Here is an 18,909-nt window from a genome sequence, read left to right as displayed (position 1 = left end):
CATTGATTACTTTGTTCATGTCTGCTGGCAATATAGCATTTCCACTGTTCCATTACTATTGTACTGCTGCTGAACTGAAATGTAAAAAGCCTGTCAGTTGAACTTCCACTCGAGCCATTGTCAAATTCTTCTCATCACAAAAGGATTCAAGTGAGTTACATGTCTCCTTTATGTGCAACTACACCCTCCCTCCGTCCTCTTCATCTCAGAAGTTGCTTACTAAAAATGAATACATTTTCCTTAATATTGCACTGCTGTTTACTCTATATTTTTATTCAATGTTCGTTACAAATGTATATATTTAAATGCTCCAGTATTATTCTGATGCAAACCACAAACGTATGTAGCTCCCTCATGCATCCCTAATGCATTTATTAGGTCCTTTCTCTTCCACATGTAGATGTTATGCAGGTTCTTAGCCAATTAATTACCCATTGTTGTAAAATTCTCTGCCACTTTTTGGGATAGCAGCATTATATCAAAAACTCTAAAGTATTAAAAAAAAATATATTTCTGGACAGAATTCAGACAGTCTTGAGTACCAAACATAAAAACACCTAGTGTTAGCCGTTCTTTCTTGACTTTCCTACCCCAGAAGAGCTAAGAATACACAGATTCTTGGATGTCCATTGGACCTGCAGTGGTGTCCTAGGCGTGTGATAGAGTGGTAAGCAGAATATTTGGTTATCTCAACCCTATACACTTAATTGTCAACATTTGGAAATGCAGGAACAATGAAGTTCACATCATGTGCTGTTGAAGATCATGTGATCTGTGCACTCCCTGTCGAGTATTGGGCGCAAAAGTTACAAGGTGTCTTTCTTCGAATAAGAGCTTTCGGTTTTGAGGTGGCTGGTGGTACCTCCCGAAACCCACAATGCACCAAGAGTTATACTTCAACATAGATTGGTTTTTTCAGCATCGGGCATGCAAATTCTTAAACCTGCTTGCCCCCTACAGGGGCTTGTTATTAATCCGAATGCAAATTATTTTTCAACTAGTGTCCCAGTCTCAACAAGCAGCCATTACATGTCTTGGTGCAGGACATCACCAGCTGCTTGTGACAACTACAAAAGGTAGGCTTAACATACTCTTTCATAAGGGTACATTTAACTGCTGTGGCAGCAAATTTTCAAAATAGAGAACAGTCCATATTCAAGATACTCTTTTGAGCATTTATGGAAAACACAACCAATCCCTTCATGGGACCTCAACATTGTTCTTACCCGCTCATCAGGCTGCCATTGCTGTTACATTATTGCCCATTTGACTTGCTCTCATGGAAGATGATCTTCCTCATGGTGCTGTGTTGAAAATCTATAAGTTTTGGTCTGAAACAGACAAGTGGTTTGGAATTCTTTAAAGGAAGGGCTGAATGGCTCAATGTTTTACTTTTTAATGTAGAAACAGATTTTGATAGGTGCGCAAGAGATGTCTGAATATTATCTGAACTATTAGATTGAATGCCCCACCAACAGACTAAGAAACGCAAGGGTGTGTTTGCAAGAACCATAGCAGTTTCCCTCGCCCCAACAGCAGTACTTATATGCACTGCCACAATCTAGTTTTCGGTTTTACAAATGTCTTGCCTACTCCTGCTTAATTTATATACTTTGTAGTAAACAGTGTTAGTGCAATTACACTTTCTGCTGCTTAATTTTGGTATCACAATGGTTTTATATATTGATTATTTTTTAATTGTGCACACCTCAGATCCCTCATTCATTCATTCACCTACAATTTAGAAGAAAGCACAACACCGTTATCATAGTAAATTTGTTTGCAACCATGTAGTTACAATTACATTAATTTCATTGCCACTGTGGACAGAGGCAATACTGTTTACATCGTGCTATATTAAATCCTACAAGGCAAATTTGACTTATCTGAAAGTAGAATGTTTTCTGATTAGTGTATCCAAGCCAAGCTGTTTGCAAAATTGTTTTTTATATACATTTTTAAATGTGCAAGTTCACATGATATTGACTATTGACACTGTTTTTGTAAACAGAGCATTGGAAGTTTGGGGCAGCCCAGAGGCCATTTTGAGGGAGAGGAGGCTACGCAAGGAAGAAGAGATAGCATACAAAGAGAGTAAGTCCACCCTGTTTAAATTTGCCTCCATTGACTTCAATCATTTACTGTTTGTAATTTGTCATTTGCCAGTTCTAAGGAATCACTCAAATCTATTTGATGATCCTATTGTTAAGACACCATGACCATGAGCTTCATTTGTTTTAAAAGCAACTTATTGTAGAAAACTCAGGTGTTGAATGCAAATGTTTTTATTGCTAAATGTTGTATATACTGCCCTAGGTGCCTTTTCACTTCCCATTAGATAGTAAATGCCCATATAAATTAGTTGAAGCGGTTATTCTCAATAAATAGTGTCATCACATTGAGAGAGACAGAGAGAAAATCCTGGTCACGTCCTCCTAATTAGACAACTAAATCATGAAAAAGAGCATGGTTATTTAACGACCCTAGGGAAGAATACATACAGGTCACTAACACAATATCAAGGGATCAAAGAGATATTTGAGGGGTTGTTCCACCCACAACTTAATGCTTCATCATAAGTGGGTCCCCAAACCGATAAAGGGGTCCAGAACTAGTAATTAAAAATACCTAAGCACGCACCTAAGAGATCTTCTTTTATTGACAGGTGCCCTTGGTTTTATTTGAATAAAAATATATATGGTTCAATGGATAAATCAGTGGATATATCAAGGGACCACCGAACCACTTGTAAATTCCAACATGTTACGACCGATTGTAAAGCCTGTACTGGTCTGCTATCTTCTTCAGGGCTCATGAACTCTCTTCTTACATTCTACATTTAATTCGTGCAAAATTATGAGGGAAATGAGAGCCTTACATAGTTAGGTGATCCATTGATTTCACCAGTGAACTATGTTTTATTTTTTATTTTAATCATACGATGAGCTCATGTCAATAAAAGATCTCTAAGATGCTCTCTTAGGTATTTTTAATTACTATATCTGGACCCCTGTGTTTGTCCTGCCGATGATGAAACATGCCACGAGAAGGTGACCCCTCAAATATCAATTTGATCCCTGTAGGCCATTATGTTAGTGACCCGTATGTATTGTTCCCTAATGCATTTAATGCCCACACTCTTTTTCATGATTTAATTCTCAATAACTAGGTTTAGTGACACAGCGTTTTGAGATATGTTTTCACCATTTTTTATTGTGCCCTGAAATCTAATCCCTTCCTATCCAAGTTGGTTTATTGCTGAAGTTTCTTTATTCAAGGTCTGCAGAGTGTGAAAATGAAACATAATTATTGCTTGGCTACTCACTAGCCTGTAGTTCATGTTTCTGTTTCGTGCATTTCGACACACATTAGTTATGTTGCCTCTCACCTGGACTCATTTTTGACTGTGGTCAGTTTTCTTCAGTGATGCCTTGCAGATAGATAGGGCATGCACCCCTGGATCATTCCTAAAAGCACCTTCATCTAAGTCTGTGATTACCATGGTCTTCTGTCATACTTTGCAGACATATATGTCCTGTGCCCCTGGGCTATGTCAGAAAGTTCCTAGGGCTTCTCCAGGGAAGTATTTGGCTTGCCAATATCCATCTGAAATTATGATTCAATCTTTGACTTTGTTAGCTATACCTTTAGGCTGTATAAACACCCGACACATCAAATATCTTCTTTTTTTCTTCTTCTAGTATTCCATGCACATTTAAGAATTAATCTTTGCTTTGGTGCTTGATTGCTGTGAAAAAAATCAGCTGCTAATAGCTTGCTGATTATCCAACTCTAGTGTCACCTAAGTAAGCAGTGCCTCTCCAATGACAGTTAAATAAGAATACGTATGACAATGATTTATAAACGAAGAGCAATTTATCATGGCACCTGTTGTAAGGTATACGTATCACCAGGTGCAAGGTTACTTCAAGATTCTCAGTTTATGCAGTTTCACCCACAAACGTATTCTAAAACACAGCATGCTTTAACTCAAATCAGTCAGATGAGCTTTGATCTGGGTACTTCTACAAACAATGCAATTGCTTATATTTGACAGTAAAGCTGAAATATTACATGAAAGGGTGAGGTAGTTTTTAGATTCTGCTCATGCCATAAAAAATCTTAATGGCTCCTGATTTGGTCCCATTCCAGAAGTGTGATATTGGCAGAATCTCATCTGCTCATCCATAAATGATCTGTAGGCTTATACCAACGTTGAGAACTTTTCCTCCAAAAATTTCCATATCTGGTTAAAAAGGAAATGAGACCGAAAAGTCACCACATGGATTCCCTTTGAAGTATCTGGAAGGAGTCTGGCTCAGAAGAGACCTCTTTCTCAACTTGGTTGAACCTGCTATTCTGCAGATTCCACTTCTGGTGAATTTCCCCAGCTGCTAGACAGCATTAGAAAGATTTTCATTGCAGCTCTCCTACCTACCTGTAGGAGGTGTTATCCGGCTCCACGTCTTATCCATCCTGTCCCAGATGTGGTGTCAGGACCACTATACCTGTACCATCTGTGTGTGCTGATGTATGTTCTGTTCTTTCTGTGCCTTCCAATGCAAATCTGGAGCTACGTCATGGAACATAGGTGGAAGTCTAAGAAGACCCAGTCTCTGGAGCGGACGCTCTCCCGCTGCCACTCTTGGAATCCGTCATCCTCAAAATCGAAATCATCTGGCATGACCAAAAAGATAAACGAATAAGAACAACAAGAGAGCGAGGAAAAGCAAGACTTGTCCTCTTCCCCAGAGCAATATGGTCAAACAAAATGGACAAGTTTCATGACTTAAAGCAAACTTTTTTCGCTGTCATTGTGGGAAAACAAATTAGAAAGGAGAGAGAGCACAACTGCTGTGTAGGAAAACCCCTCACCCACCTACCTAGTAGGTGGCATGCTTCATCATCGGGGCCCAACTGGATTGTCTAGCACAATCCAGTTGTGCTACAACGCCTGAGATACAGCGGAGCAGGGTTATGAGCAGTGAGTGAAGTGCTATGTGCAGTGATATAAGAGTTAAAAAAGTCTCAGGGAAATGCCCTTTTGAAAAAACTTTAATTTTAAGGGTCCCAGGACTAATGTAAAAAGAGAGAAGGGGATAGCATTAGGAATGTTATTTTCCTGGTATCCCTGGAAACTAAGGTCAACTAGTTTCAGCCTTCGTTATATTTCTAGAGGCTTTCGTCAGGACCAATTGAAATAGAAGAAAAATAAATTTAGGTGAATGGCCGTAAAAATTACATGTAGGCCAAGTGTAATTATCAGCACACACCCTAAAGTGTGCTGTGAGTGTAGTGATGATATACTCACAGTAACTTCGTTCGAGGTTACCTGTAAATCAAGAGTTAATTTAGAGCTGGGGAGCAGTTGTAAGTCATGCATATAGACTAAATGCATGCTCCTTTCGATAAGAAGGCTAGTGATATAGGACTAGACTACTAAGGTGAGGGTGTACGAACACTATAGAGGCTTGCGTGGCTACAATGTGCCCCACGAGATCCGTAGGTGAGTGATTATTGTAGTATCGGGGCACATGGTGCGCATAATCGTTATTCATTTTTGCGTGTCTATAGTGCGATCATACCCATGTTGTGTATGTGGAGTTGTGACTGTGCAAGTATAGAGGACACTGATAGCTGATGTGCTATAATAGTCATGTGCACGTGCAGTTTTAAAATGAGCTGATTAAAAGGTGGTAAATATCAGCAAAATTGTGTCCGCTTTGAGTGCCATACAGCAGACAGTCCTTCGTGCTTAAAATTGACAGACAAACAAAGTGACAGACAACACAGAACATAGAAATACAGTCTCACATGAGTAGAGAGGTTGTGAATCCTCTGGAGTTAGAACGCCGTGTGAATCTCCGCTTGCCTTAAGTGGAGAATGAAGGGCAAGGAGAGTGTAAGAGCGCCCTTAATTAAAGGCAAAAAGGTTAAAACAGCAAGGTATTCAGGGTCTAGACCGGTCCATGGTGGACCGCTAAGTTACTCACAGTTTGAAGGGAGAACAGGTCCGAAGTACCTAGGACGGCGCTCGGTTCCGCTTGTTCAGCGCCGATGCACGCGATGGGCGTGGTTATGAAGGGTGAAATCAGGAAGTAGCGTACTGACGCTGGGGAGACTAGAGCGTCTGCAAATTGCATGGAAATAGAAGATAAACTCGGTGTCCCGTTTTTACGAAGCACCAAGTGCGAGAACTAGACATTTTAAATTGTAAAAATGTCTAAAGTATGCACAGAACGAACTATGGAAAATAACCAACTATGATAAACAAAATTCTAAAATAAAATTCTAAACGGCTCAATATGCCATAGTAATAGGCATACAATGTGCCTGGAAATGGATGACAAATTCGGTGTCCCGTGTACGGGGCGCCGAGTGACATTGAAATGTCTAAGGGGACCTAAAGTATACAGAGCTCCATGGGAAATAAATAGGAGTGCTAAACGGCCAACTATGCCTAGGTGAAGGACTACCATAAGGGGTAGATGTGAATAGTATGCTAGTGCTTGACAGGGGGTTACTGGCTGCCACTTGAAGCTAAATAGTAATGTTAGAAGTGGCGGTGATGGCGATCAGTCACAAGTAAGGAGGGCTGTGCATAACACAGTTTTAATGAAGACTAGAGAGCGATCAATGTCGATATATGCTGTTCCAGGGGACATTATCGTTAAGTCCTGAGATGTGGGTTGAAAGTCTGTAGACCCAGCGTTGTTCTTTTTCGAAGAGACGTTCTTGAATATCAGTTGGGCTAGGGTCTAGTTGTTCAATGACTACCCATGACATGTCATTGGTGGTGTGTCCCTTGGCCAGGTAGTGATCAGTGAGTTTGGTAGTGCTGCGTTTGCAGCGGATATTACTGCGATGCTCGCAGATTCTGATTTTGACCTTTCTGGTGGTCATACCAACATAGCGCAAGTTACATGGGCATGTGATGAGGTAGATGACGTTAGTTGAATTACAGTTGGTATGTTTATTGATTGTCCAGATTTTGTCATGTTCAAGGTTGAGTGTTTTAGTGGTTGCAGTGAGATGACAAATACTGCAGTTGCCACATGGATAGTGGCCTGTAACTTCTGGGAGTCCCCATGCATTCAGAACTGTGCTGGGCATGTTCAGTGTTTTTTTTGGCCTGGTAGGTACTAGGCTGTCTCTGAGATTATGCGACCTCTTGTATGAAAATAGAGGTTTTTCCCATTGTAGTTTACCTGAAGTGACAATTTTCCAGTTGTTTTGAATCAATTTAGCAACTTGGTTAGAGATGGTATTGAAGGTGGTTACACACGTGAGTGGTAAGGTCGTAGATTGATTCAGCTTGGGTTCCAAGAGACCTTCACGGTTTTGGTTGCGGGCTCTTTTTTGTGCTTTGTGGATAACTTTATTTGGGTATCCACGGTTTTGAAGCTTTTTAGTTAGTTCTTCTGATTGGTATTTAAAATCTTTTAGATCACTGCAGTTACGGCGCAATCTGAGATATTGGCCGAACGGTAGGTTGTCCCTTAGAGGCCTAGGGTGGAAACTCTGGAAATGTAGAAGAGAGTTTTTTGCTGTTGGTTTGAAGTGGGTTTTAGTCATCAGTACACCATCTTTTGTTTCAATTTCCAGGTCTAGGAAGGTGATTTTGGTTTTGCTTGTAGTGTGTGTGAATCGTAGGTTTTGGTCTAGTGTGTTAATCCAATTCAAGAAGTCGTTGAGTCTTTGGTTATTACTTGTCCAGATTAAGAGTACATCGTCGATGTATCTCTTATAGAAAGTGATGTCTGGATGGTAAATTGATTGAGGGTTGAGGATATGTAGTTCTTCAAAGTTTGACACGTAGAGCCCCGCTACACTAGGAGCGAAGGTGCTCCCCATGGAAGTTCCGTACTGTTGTAGGAATATGGTACCTTCATATTCGAAAAAGTTATCTTTGAGGGCTATTTCCGCACATTCCATTATGAATGATTTTGGGGTGTAGTACTCCCAGATTGTTTTGTCAAGTGAGGTGCGGAGCACCTCTAGGGTGTCATCTTGAGGTAGGCTCGTATAGAGGCTCTCAACATCCAGACTTACTAGGATGGAAGTAGTAGGGTTAAATTCCAAGTTGTTAATTTGGCTCAATAAGTCTTTAGTGTCTTTTAGGTATGCAGGAGTCGACTGTACTAGAGGCTGTAGATAGAAATCAACGAAGCGAGACAGGGGTTCAAGTAATGAGCCTATTCCAGAAACAATAGGTCTGCCCGGTGGTGGTGTTTTGTTTTTATGTATTTTAGGGATGGTATAGAAGTATGGAATGGTTTTACCACCTGAGGTAAGGAATAATGCCTCTTGTTTGCTAATGTAGCCATTAGATTCCGCTTCATGAACCATGATGTCAATTTTGGTCTTAATTCTGATAGTTGGATCTTCATTCAGTATTTTGTAGTTCTTTTGATCATCTAGGAGGCGTGTGCATTCTAGATGGTAGGCATCCCGATTTTGGATAACTATCCCCCCTCCTTTATCAGCTGGTTTGATGATAATGTCTCTGTTGTTTTTGAGACTCCGGATGGCATTAAACTGTTGAGTTGTAGTATTGTTAAATACTTTGTTCTCCTGAGTGTTTTCTATGCCTTTGTATATCGCTTGTTCGAATGCGATGAGTTCGGCTGGTGTGGTATGAGGAGGAGGAATAAAAGTTGATTTCAATTTAAGGGTGGTGTCTCCTTTTGCTTCTTGTTGTGATTCCTGATTAGGTGAGTTTTCAAAAAAAGCCTTAAGTTTAAGTTTGCGAAAAAATTCTGATAATTCACAGTGTAATTTGAATTTATCAAGTTTCGCTGTGGGTGAAAAACCAAGGCCTCTATTGAGGACCTCTTCCTCCGCTGTAGTGAGAGAATGACTTGAAAGATTGGTTATTAAGTTCTGCTTGTGTTCGGCTGGGGTTCCTTCGTTCTGCTGCGTGTGTTGGCACTCGGGTTCTGATTGTCTTCCCAATGTACTTGGTTTCCTCGTTGGCGTCTTCCGCGTCCCCTCTGGCCTGATCCTAAAAAAGGAAACCGTTGGTTGGGGTTGCCAAATTGGGGTTGGGGTTGTTGGAATTGTGGGTTCCAGCCGTAGAACATTGGTTGAGTCATGGGAGGGAAGGGAGCCGGGTAATTAGGTACCATTCCTGGGTGCATGTTAGGCCATGGTTGTTGCCAGTGTGTGTTTCTTCCTCTGCCTCTTGCCCGTTGTCTATTTGTGTAGTAGTTTTTCTCTGATCCTGAGCTCTCATTGGTGCCACCACTATGTATTGAGGAGCCTTCGTCCGAGGACATAGAGTGGTTGGATCTTGTGGGGGTTTTGTAGTCTGCGTCAGAATAAGGGTATGTTTTGACGTATGAAAATTTTTTTAAAACTTTTTGAAATTGTTGGATCTTGGATTGTGTTAGCTCTTCTTTGTAATCTGCTATCTCTTTATTGACCTCGTCTAGTCTTTTCTTGTACGATGTCAACGTGGTTTTGAAGTGTTGTTCAGTTGCCTGGATATCTATAAGGATCGCATCTGAAAGTCTTTTTGCTGTTTGAATGATCAGAATTATCCAATCTCTTGTGCAGTGCCATGCAATTTGTGACAGCCCTCCTTACTTGTGACTGATCGCCATCACCGCCACTTCTAACATTACTATTTAGCTTCAAGTGGCAGCCAGTAACCCCCTGTCAAGCACTAGCATACTATTCACATCTACCCCTTATGGTAGTCCTTCACCTAGGCATAGTTGGCCGTTTAGCACTCCTATTTATTTCCCATGGAGCTCTGTATACTTTAGGTCCCCTTAGACATTTCACTGTCACTCGGCGCCCCGTACACGGGACACCGAATTTGTCATCCATTTCCAGGCACATTGTATGCCTATTACTATGGCATATTGAGCCGTTTAGAATTTTATTTTAGAATTTTGTTTATCATAGTTGGTTATTTTCCATAGTTCGTTCTGTGCATACTTTAGACATTTTTACAATTTAAAATGTCTAGTTCTCGCACTTGGTGCTTCGTAAAAACGGGACACCGAGTTTATCTTCTATTTCCATGCAATTTGCAGACGCTCTAGTCTCCCCAGCGTCAGTACGCTACTTCCTGATTTCACCCTTCATAACCACGCCCATCGCGTGCATCGGCGCTGAACAAGCGGAACCGAGCGCCGTCCTAGGTACTTCGGACCTGTTCTCCCTTCAAACTGTGAGTAACTTAGCGGTCCACCATGGACCGGTCTAGACCCTGAATACCTTGCTGTTTTAACCTTTTTGCCTTTAATTAAGGGCGCTCTTACACTCTCCTTGCCCTTCATTCTCCACTTAAGGCAAGCGGAGATTCACACGGCGTTCTAACTCCAGAGGATTCACAACCTCTCTACTCATGTGAGACTGTATTTCTATGTTCTGTGTTGTCTGTCACTTTGTTTGTCTGTCAATTTTAAGCACGAAGGACTGTCTGCTGTATGGCACTCAAAGCGGACACAATTTTGCTGATATTTACCACCTTTTAATCAGCTCATTTTAAAACTGCACGTGCACATGACTATTATAGCACATCAGCTATCAGTGTCCTCTATACTTGCACAGTCACAACTCCACATACACAACATGGGTATGATCGCACTATAGACACGCAAAAATGAATAACGATTATGCGCACCATGTGCCCCGATACTACAATAATCACTCACCTACGGATCTCGTGGGGCACATTGTAGCCACGCAAGCCTCTATAGTGTTCGTACACCCTCACCTTAGTAGTCTAGTCCTATATCACTAGCCTTCTTATCGAAAGGAGCATGCATTTAGTCTATATGCATGACTTACAACTGCTCCCCAGCTCTAAATTAACTCTTGATTTACAGGTAACCTCGAACGAAGTTACTGTGAGTATATCATCACTACACTCACAGCACACTTTAGGGTGTGTGCTGATAATTACACTTGGCCTACATGTAATTTTTACGGCCATTCACCTAAATTTATTTTTCTTCTATTTCAATTGGTCCTGACGAAAGCCTCTAGAAATATAACGAAGGCTGAAACTAGTTGACCTTAGTTTCCAGGGATACCAGGAAAATAACATTCCTAATGCTATCCCCTTCTCTCTTTTTACATTAGTCCTGGGACCCTTAAAATTAAAGTTTTTTCAAAAGGGCATTTCCCTGAGACTTTTTTAACTCTTATATCACTGCACATAGCACTTCACTCACTGCTCATAACCCTGCTCCGCTGTATCTCAGGCGTTGTAGCACAACTGGATTGTGCTAGACAATCCAGTTGGGCCCCGATGATGAAGCATGCCACCTACTAGGTAGGTGGGTGAGGGGTTTTCCTACACAGCAGTTGTGCTCTCTCTCCTTTCTAATTTGTTTTCCCACAATGACAGCGAAAAAAGTTTGCTTTAAGTCATGAAACTTGTCCATTTTGTTTGACCAAAAAGATAAACGCACAAGTCTAAACACCACTCTGCCACCTCCTGCCACTCGCATCAGAGTCATGCAATGCCCTATATACCACAAGGTCGCAGACTTTCTCCAACTGTGGAACCGATTTCGACCCTCATGCCTCTCCGACCTCTCCGGGCCCTGCATTTAAAGAGGATATGGATTGAATCTTTGGCTAAACCCCTCTGGCATGCATTTAGGCCCCAAGGATTCAAGGTGGCCTCTCAACGGTCCACCACCTGTGGGTCCGTCCCAATTGCCGACTGTACCACTTGCCCAGAAATTGAACCCAGCTTGGTGCTGATGCTTTTGATAGTGCCACAGCCCTGAGCAAGAATGGAAGGAGAACCGATTGCCCTTTTGGACTCTGAGGTGAACCCGAAGAGATCTTGACCTACGTTGCACCAACCTCACCTCTATCTGCATTTTTTCTGATGCCAAATCATTCTCTCAATGCCAACATTGATTCAGAGACCACAATATGATCCTAGTCGAGTTTAGGATGACAAGACCTGTTTCTGGAATTGCAGGATGATAAAGGCCTGGATAACTCCCTTGCCACTGGCCTCCTCTTGCCCCTTCTAAAGGAGTTCCTGGCGAACATGGTATCGGGAACTGGATAATACGTATTTTGCAGGGCAGCGGGTAATTTAGGGAGTGTTATCATTTTAATGACTGCCTTTCCCAGCAGAGTGAGGGGGAGTGTACGCCATCTCACTGCCTCTTCTTGAAATTCCGCCACCACCTGGCCCAAGTTTCTAGCCAAACACTATTCCCTGTGGGGGTTGGGTTGCAAACATACCCAGATATTGGAAACCAGCAGTCTCCACCTGGGGGATCCAGGGAAGAATGGCTGGATCCAGGGGGGCTAAGGGTTGATAAAGCACAGATTTACTCCAGTTGATATTGTACCCTGAATATGCACCATATGACTTGAAGACTTGTAGGATAATCAGAATTGTGGTGACCTGCTCAGTGACATAGAGCAGGATGTCGTCCGTATATAATGAGACTTTCTCCGCATCCTTATCAGCCTCAGAGATACGGAATCTGTGGATATCAGAAGGAGAACGGATCATGGCAGCAAATGGCTTGATGGTAAGGGCGAAAAGCAGTGGGGACAAGGGGCATCCATGCCGGGTCCCCCTCTCTGTCGATAAGGTCAAAGAACACACCCATTCAACCACACCTCCTCAGTTGGGTCCTGGTAGAGCAGTTGAATCCTCCGCCGGTACTTAGGTCCAGAGCAAAACCTCTAACGTCTGGTGAAGCTATGACCAGTAAATCTTGTTGAACGCCTTTTCAGCATCCAATGCTAGGAAGACATGGGTGTCTGTCCTGCTGCTCACCGCTGATAGCCAGTTGTGGATGCAGCGAAGATTGAGTCTGATGGACTTGCCCGGCATGAAGCCAGACTGGTCGAGATGGATAAGCGGAATTCTCATCGTCAATAATCTATTGGCCAGGATCGAGGCCATTTTCTTCGTTTCAACATTTTACAGGGAGATAGGATGAAAGGAGCCACAGTTATTCTCTGGTTTTGCCATTGTTGTGTGTGTATGACTGCTATAGTGGCAGACCATAGATCCCGTGGGAGTTCGTCTGTGTCTTGGGCCTTTCTGAAGAGGCCCAACAGATATGGACTCATCAGCAATATCTCAAAAGATATTAACACTTTTAGCAAAATAATCTCTTACAAGAAATGATATATACATAATTGCATTGAAGATCATTCTCTGACAAATCACAATTCATAAATATAGCTTGTTGCTGATTTGGCCGGGAGGCCATTGGGCTCTCGAGTCCTCCCAGTTTGCAGTTTTTCAGTGGCCGCTTGGATCTTCTTAAGTGTGATTTCTTATTCAAGGGAATGTGGGCAGGGACTGTTGGCAGGGTCACTGTGTCCAAGTAGGACGCTATAGGAGCCGTGTCTGCCAGTGGTCTGGCACTATAAAATGAGGCGTAGAACCTCTCAAAGGCCTCCACTATGTCAGCATCTGATGAGTGAGAGACTTCGTCGATTTACGCATTTATCCCACCACGACTCAGGCCCTTGCTGGCTTAGCTAAGCAGCAGGTTACCCACTTTGTCCCCTGCGTCGTTCAGCCGATGTTGGGTAGCCAGCAATTGCCTCTTTACCTCCCCTTGCGCTCGGTCTCGGTATTCCTTTCGCAGCGCTTCCAGCTCATGGAGCATATGCAAATCCATTTGGGCCCTGGAAGACCCTTCGAGGACTTTGAACAGGCACTCAAGGTTCTCAATCTCTTCCTTTCCCCAGCGTTTTTTCTGCACCAGTATATTTTGCGCTTTGTCATACAAGACCGTCTTTTAGGCTTCTCAGAATACCACAGCCAAGTCCACTGACCATGTATTGTCCTCAAAGTAGAGTTCTGAGTCGATCTGTATCTCTCCGGCGACCTCCAGGTATCTCAAATCCCATGCATTAAGTTTCCAACTCGCCGGCCATTGAGAGTCCCTCCTGTTACCCAGAAATGGAAATGGTCTGAGAAACCATGTGCCAAATAGTCCCCCCCCGTCTACCTAGGCTACCTCGCCCGCTGGGGTAAAGAAGCAGTCTATCCTGGAAAAGACCTTTTGTGTCCCGGAGTAGAAGGAGTTGTCTCTGGCCTACAGATGCTGCTGTTGCTACAGATCAGTGTGACCTAAGGAAGCTGCAAATCGCACCAGGTGGGTGCCTCCCGGGGCATCTGCGAGTGGTCTCCCACAGAGGCCATGACATTGTTGAAATCACCTCCCAAAATGTGGAGGCTGGAGTTGGGTCCAGGAGTATGGCTGCCACCTCTGCCAGCACAAATGCCTGTAAACGAGGAGGTGGGTATGCATTGACCAGGGTAACAGACATGCCCTGCACTCCGATGTACCTCTGTCCATGTCCATGTCACCCCCATGAGCCAATGGTGAACCTTACGTGCACCAGCATAATGTATGCTCCCCTTCCCAAAAAACAGCATTGCATCTCCTGAAGGAAAACCACGTCTGGTTTGCGGTGACAAATGTATTGCACCACTAGGCTACGCTTCACCCTGCTACCCATCCCGTTATATTCAAGGACATAATGGAGCATTGTATGCTATCTGGTGGATTACCTTCATTGTCAGGTGGTAATATCTTTGACCATGTGGTCTCCAGCCCACATGAGAGAAAATGCGTATGCTTATATGTGACTCTCCATAACCAACTCAACAAACTCAAACTAGCAATCAAAATGCAACCCCCATAGAAGTATCCTACCATCCCCCTTCCCCACGACCCCAGCGAGTGCAAAAGATAATGTAAATGGGACAACTATTCAACTTTGAGGCTGGTATTGGAAATGCAATAGATCTCACATTTGCTTGAGTTAGAACTGTTGACATTGTGAATGACCAGGTCTTTTACCCATGTCTTATGAAGTGTATATATGTGGTGTGTAGTTGAATTATGTAGGTTGGCTTGGAATTGTTAGTTGTGGAGTGGATTTGTGTAGTGCGATTGTGCGGCATGGTGTGCAGAGTAAATATAAGGATAGTAATTATTTACTGTACTGGAATTGTGTGTTAAGGAGTGTAATTATGTGGAATGGTATATTGTGTTGTGGAGCGGTATGTAGTGGAGTTTAATTATGTGGTGTACTGTTGAATTTTGTGGCATGATGTGGAATTCTGTGGTATGGATTGGATGTATGTGGTGTGTTGAGTAATTGTGGTGTTCAGTTGAATTATGTGGTTTGGTTTCGGATTATGTGGTGTGGATTGTAAATGTGTGGAGTTGAGTTGTGTATTGGGGAACTGTGGATAGCTTTGCCTTTTTGGTGATGGAAAAAAATCAAAAAATGGAGCTGTTTTTATAGAGTCGGGCGCCTCTTGGAAACCTAAGGACCAGATGGATGTACCCTACACGAACATGCAATTAAGACCCCATAAGCAAAATAGTGCAAGTGGTTTCTGGGAATTTTTGTATAAATGTACCAATGGTTGATCAATGGCTTGCTGCACCTGAGTTCTATCAGGTATTTTCCGTTGTGTTTTTCTTAAAGCATAGATGTGCTTAATGTAATTGTTATAATTGTAATTTAAACGCATTGCTGATGCTTTCTGCCACCGCAAAGCACGGTTGTTAGAAGACAACAAAAGAAGAAGAAAACAAATGAAAACATCCGTTAGAACACATGTGCAGCAAGGTCTGAATATATATAATTGCAAATTTCCATGAACGTTTTTGAACAACGCGTGTTAAGAGGAAGCATGGGGATCAGTACATGGTTGGCAAATGTAATTACGTTTATATTGATTTCCGATCAAGTATAATTTTGAGAACGTAAATGGTCATTTTTCTCTGTTACTGGGGGAGGGGACCGAAGGGTCGGGTCGAATGGGAAACAGCTAGAGAAACTGAAAAGGGGCATTCACAGTACTACACAATGAAAGGGATACAAAGAGCAAACACAAGTAAGCACCTGTTTCCCATGTATGGTTTTCAATCTAATGAAAAATATACAGAGAGCTTGTGAGCCAGAGCTGGACTCACCCCATTGGAAACATCTCAGCCAAGCATAATTTTTGCCCGCTCTTCTGAGACGTCTATAACAAGGCTGAATCCTCCATTTATTGCTTCACCCCTAATTGGAAACCAGACAAGCCCGTTTTTTATTTACGGTTTGCAAATATCGATTATAGTAAGCCCTTGTATTGAATAAAATAAAGAGAATCTGTCTGCCAACCGTCTAGAGCCACCACCTTCTAGCCTTTAGGCAGAGGTATGGTTATCGATAGAACCAGTCATTTTTAGTCAAGGCCAGCAAAACAAATAACACAATCAGATATAGCCAATATTGCTTGCTTATAATAAATACCCGAAATTTCAAACATAAGGGAAAAATCACTTTACGGCTGTTTAGAATAACCTAAACTATTGCTGCGTTTTTATTAAGGCAGACGCATAACTGTCAAGTAAATTTTTTTTATATATATAGAATTTTAGAAGTCACAGTTCCAAAGTGCCAGCTCCTTGCTCTTCTAGTCAGATTTTCAAAACTTCAACACGTGCAGTATTTCTCTGTGAGGAAGGTGGCAAATGGCTGCTAAATGCCTAAAATATGTGTGGGCTGGCATTGTACGAAGAGTGGCCTATGAGGCGTGATTTGAATGAACAATGTGGCTCGTGAAAGAGGACGGGTCAAGTTTACCACTTTTACTGGCAGAGGTGGCTCATTATAGCAAGCAACGATGACAAGCCAAGGTACGAAAAGAAATAACCTGAAACAAAATTAGTTTACACATGCATACACATGCTACCTTCTGGTTTTTTTCCGGCCGCTGCGATGGTGAAACATTAAAGAGAGCATGTATTTGAAAGCCATGCGGTCTCTAAATTAAAATAAATAAACAAAATAAAATCTGCCCAACTCCAAAAGTACGCACACTACCTTCTGAAGAAAATTAAAAAATTAGCGATTGGTTCAGTTACATCCTAGCTAGCAGTGCTAGTGGGCAGAGAAGCGCCTTTGTTGAGCCCCACTTTGTGTGAGGATACTACTTGGCGCTCTGATAACATCAGAGCTTTACGAGACAAGCGTGTGTGCTCCCTTTAAGGGCATTAGGGTAATTTATGGTAAACACGCCGGTTGCTTCTTCGAACCAGAAATGGGGCGGCCTGAATGCAGGCAACTGTATTGGGAGTAAGGCACAGTGACACCCGAAGTCAGAGGAGCAAAGTCTTCTTGTTCCTCGTGTGCCGAAAAGAAACCCAAGGAAAAACAGCGTTGTAATGAAAAGTAAGAGAGCGGTGCTCGGAAAACGGGTGCCGCAAGAGCATTGAAAGCGTAGTGTGCTGCGCTGTAACTTGCTTTGGGGCACATTAATTTTTTTTTAATTAAAAATGGAGGGCGGGGGAATGGAAGAGGAGGTACAACAAATAGTACCTGATAAAAGTGACGGCCACTAGTGAACAGAAATCAATCTGTAATTGAGCCGTACTCCGAGCAACAAAACGGAGGTGATGTTTCGGGTTAGCAACCAATTAGAAGGCTGCAAAGGGACGCTGGAATTATCTTATGGTAAGCAGGAGGCAGGACTACAGTCATTATAGTGATTACAACAGGTCTTGCAGACAGCGCATGCACACTGAGCCTCAACCTAAAAAAGGTAAGATTCAAACTTTTAATACTCCAGGGGTGACTGAATGGAAAATAAAGATCATAAGAAATGAGCGAGAAAAGATTGACAAGAAGAAAGAAACAAGCATTTACAATGCAATGGTCTCGGCATTGGTAAAGTTAGAGCTATTGGCATTGCTCATGACAATGCCGTTTCTTTCAATGTTTTAAAAACAAAAACATAAACAAAAAGAATGTCATGAGCAATGCCAATAGCTCTAACTTTACCAATGCCGAGACCATTGCATTGTAAATGCTTGTTTTCCAATGTGAGTAGCTGTGGATTTTAGGCCCTAGCTCAGCCGGCACCTGAGGCAACCTGCACATTTATTTATTTTTAAATTACACAAGCAAGGGAGCTTGACTTGTGTGGCTCTCACTAGTTAATTTTACCCAGAAGCACTTGCAAACATCAAACTTTGGTAAGAAACACATTTTCCTAACATTTCTGTGAAGGAAAGTTCTGCTATCTGCGGAGAGCCGCAAAGTTCCTACCACCCTGACCCACATAACCCATTGTGCTTTTATCCTGCTCTTTAACCTTGCACTTCCTTGTGATTGGACTAGATACAGGACTGTGATTAAACTAAGGCCTGCATTTGCTGTCTTGCATGAGCCTGCGGATATTAATATGTGCATACTATTTTTACATATAGAAGCTTTCAGTCGGCTGTCATAATTCACTTGTTTATTTCTTGTCATTTACATTTTCTTCCATCCACTACAGCATACACCATTGGACAATGGGTCAGCTCTCTTCAGCCATTGGCTAACTTCACTAAGAGTAACAGCATTCTTTTCTTTGACAAGGAGCACATCCACACACAAAGGAGTTTCTTTGAGTGCCAAGTACAGCCACAGCAATGTGTTTCAGATCAAAGAGATATCATTTCACCATACACCATTCTGCAAAAAGGCTTAAAAGGAAGATCTTAATAAATCAGCCAGTCTGATCTACTCTAATTACACTTCCAGGAGGAGATTTCAGCACCAACAGTTGTAGTAATGAGGACTGAACATAAATCCCAAAAGGGCTTTCCCAAAGAGAGACAACATAGCCATCCCTGTTAATTAACATTAAAGCTTCCTTTCAAGTTCTGGAGCGTTCTGCATAAAGTGGAAAAAGTCTGTTCCATGATGAACTAAACCCAATTCAAAGCCAGTTAAGGGTTTTTATTAGGGTGCCACAATTTAAGCATTTACATGACCTCCCACTACGATGGATCTGTGTTAACATTAAAGGCCCAGATTTAGAAATGTTGTGCCTCTGGTTTGCATTACAGTTGTAATGCAAACCTGACAAAAAAAATCCCACTTGATATGCATAAAGCA

At 42.2% G+C, this 18,909-nt stretch overlaps 1 protein-coding gene across 4 annotated transcripts in view; it reads left to right on the top strand.

Annotated features, from left to right (window-relative positions):
* SLC30A9 (solute carrier family 30 member 9) overlaps positions 1 to 18,909 on the top strand; it is an 800,207-nt gene that overhangs the window by 183,440 nt on the left and 597,858 nt on the right. For all 4 annotated transcript variants that reach the window (XR_014978192.1, XR_014978191.1, XM_085642175.1 and 1 more), the window contains exon 6: positions 2,012 to 2,094. Coding sequence is in view for 2 of the 4 variants with exons in the window: in XM_085642175.1 (XP_085498301.1) it covers positions 2,012 to 2,094 (83 nt within the window). In the remaining 2 variants the exon portion in view is untranslated. The remainder of the gene's footprint in view (positions 1 to 2,011; positions 2,095 to 18,909) is intronic.

The sequence above is a fragment of the Triturus cristatus genome, chromosome 2_2 (assembly GCF_964204655.1).
Source record: "Triturus cristatus chromosome 2_2, aTriCri1.1, whole genome shotgun sequence".
In the NCBI taxonomy this organism is placed as follows: domain Eukaryota; kingdom Metazoa; phylum Chordata; class Amphibia; order Caudata; family Salamandridae; genus Triturus; species Triturus cristatus.
Note: the sequence above shows the minus strand (reverse complement) of the source record. Positions and strands in the feature narration are given on the sequence as shown.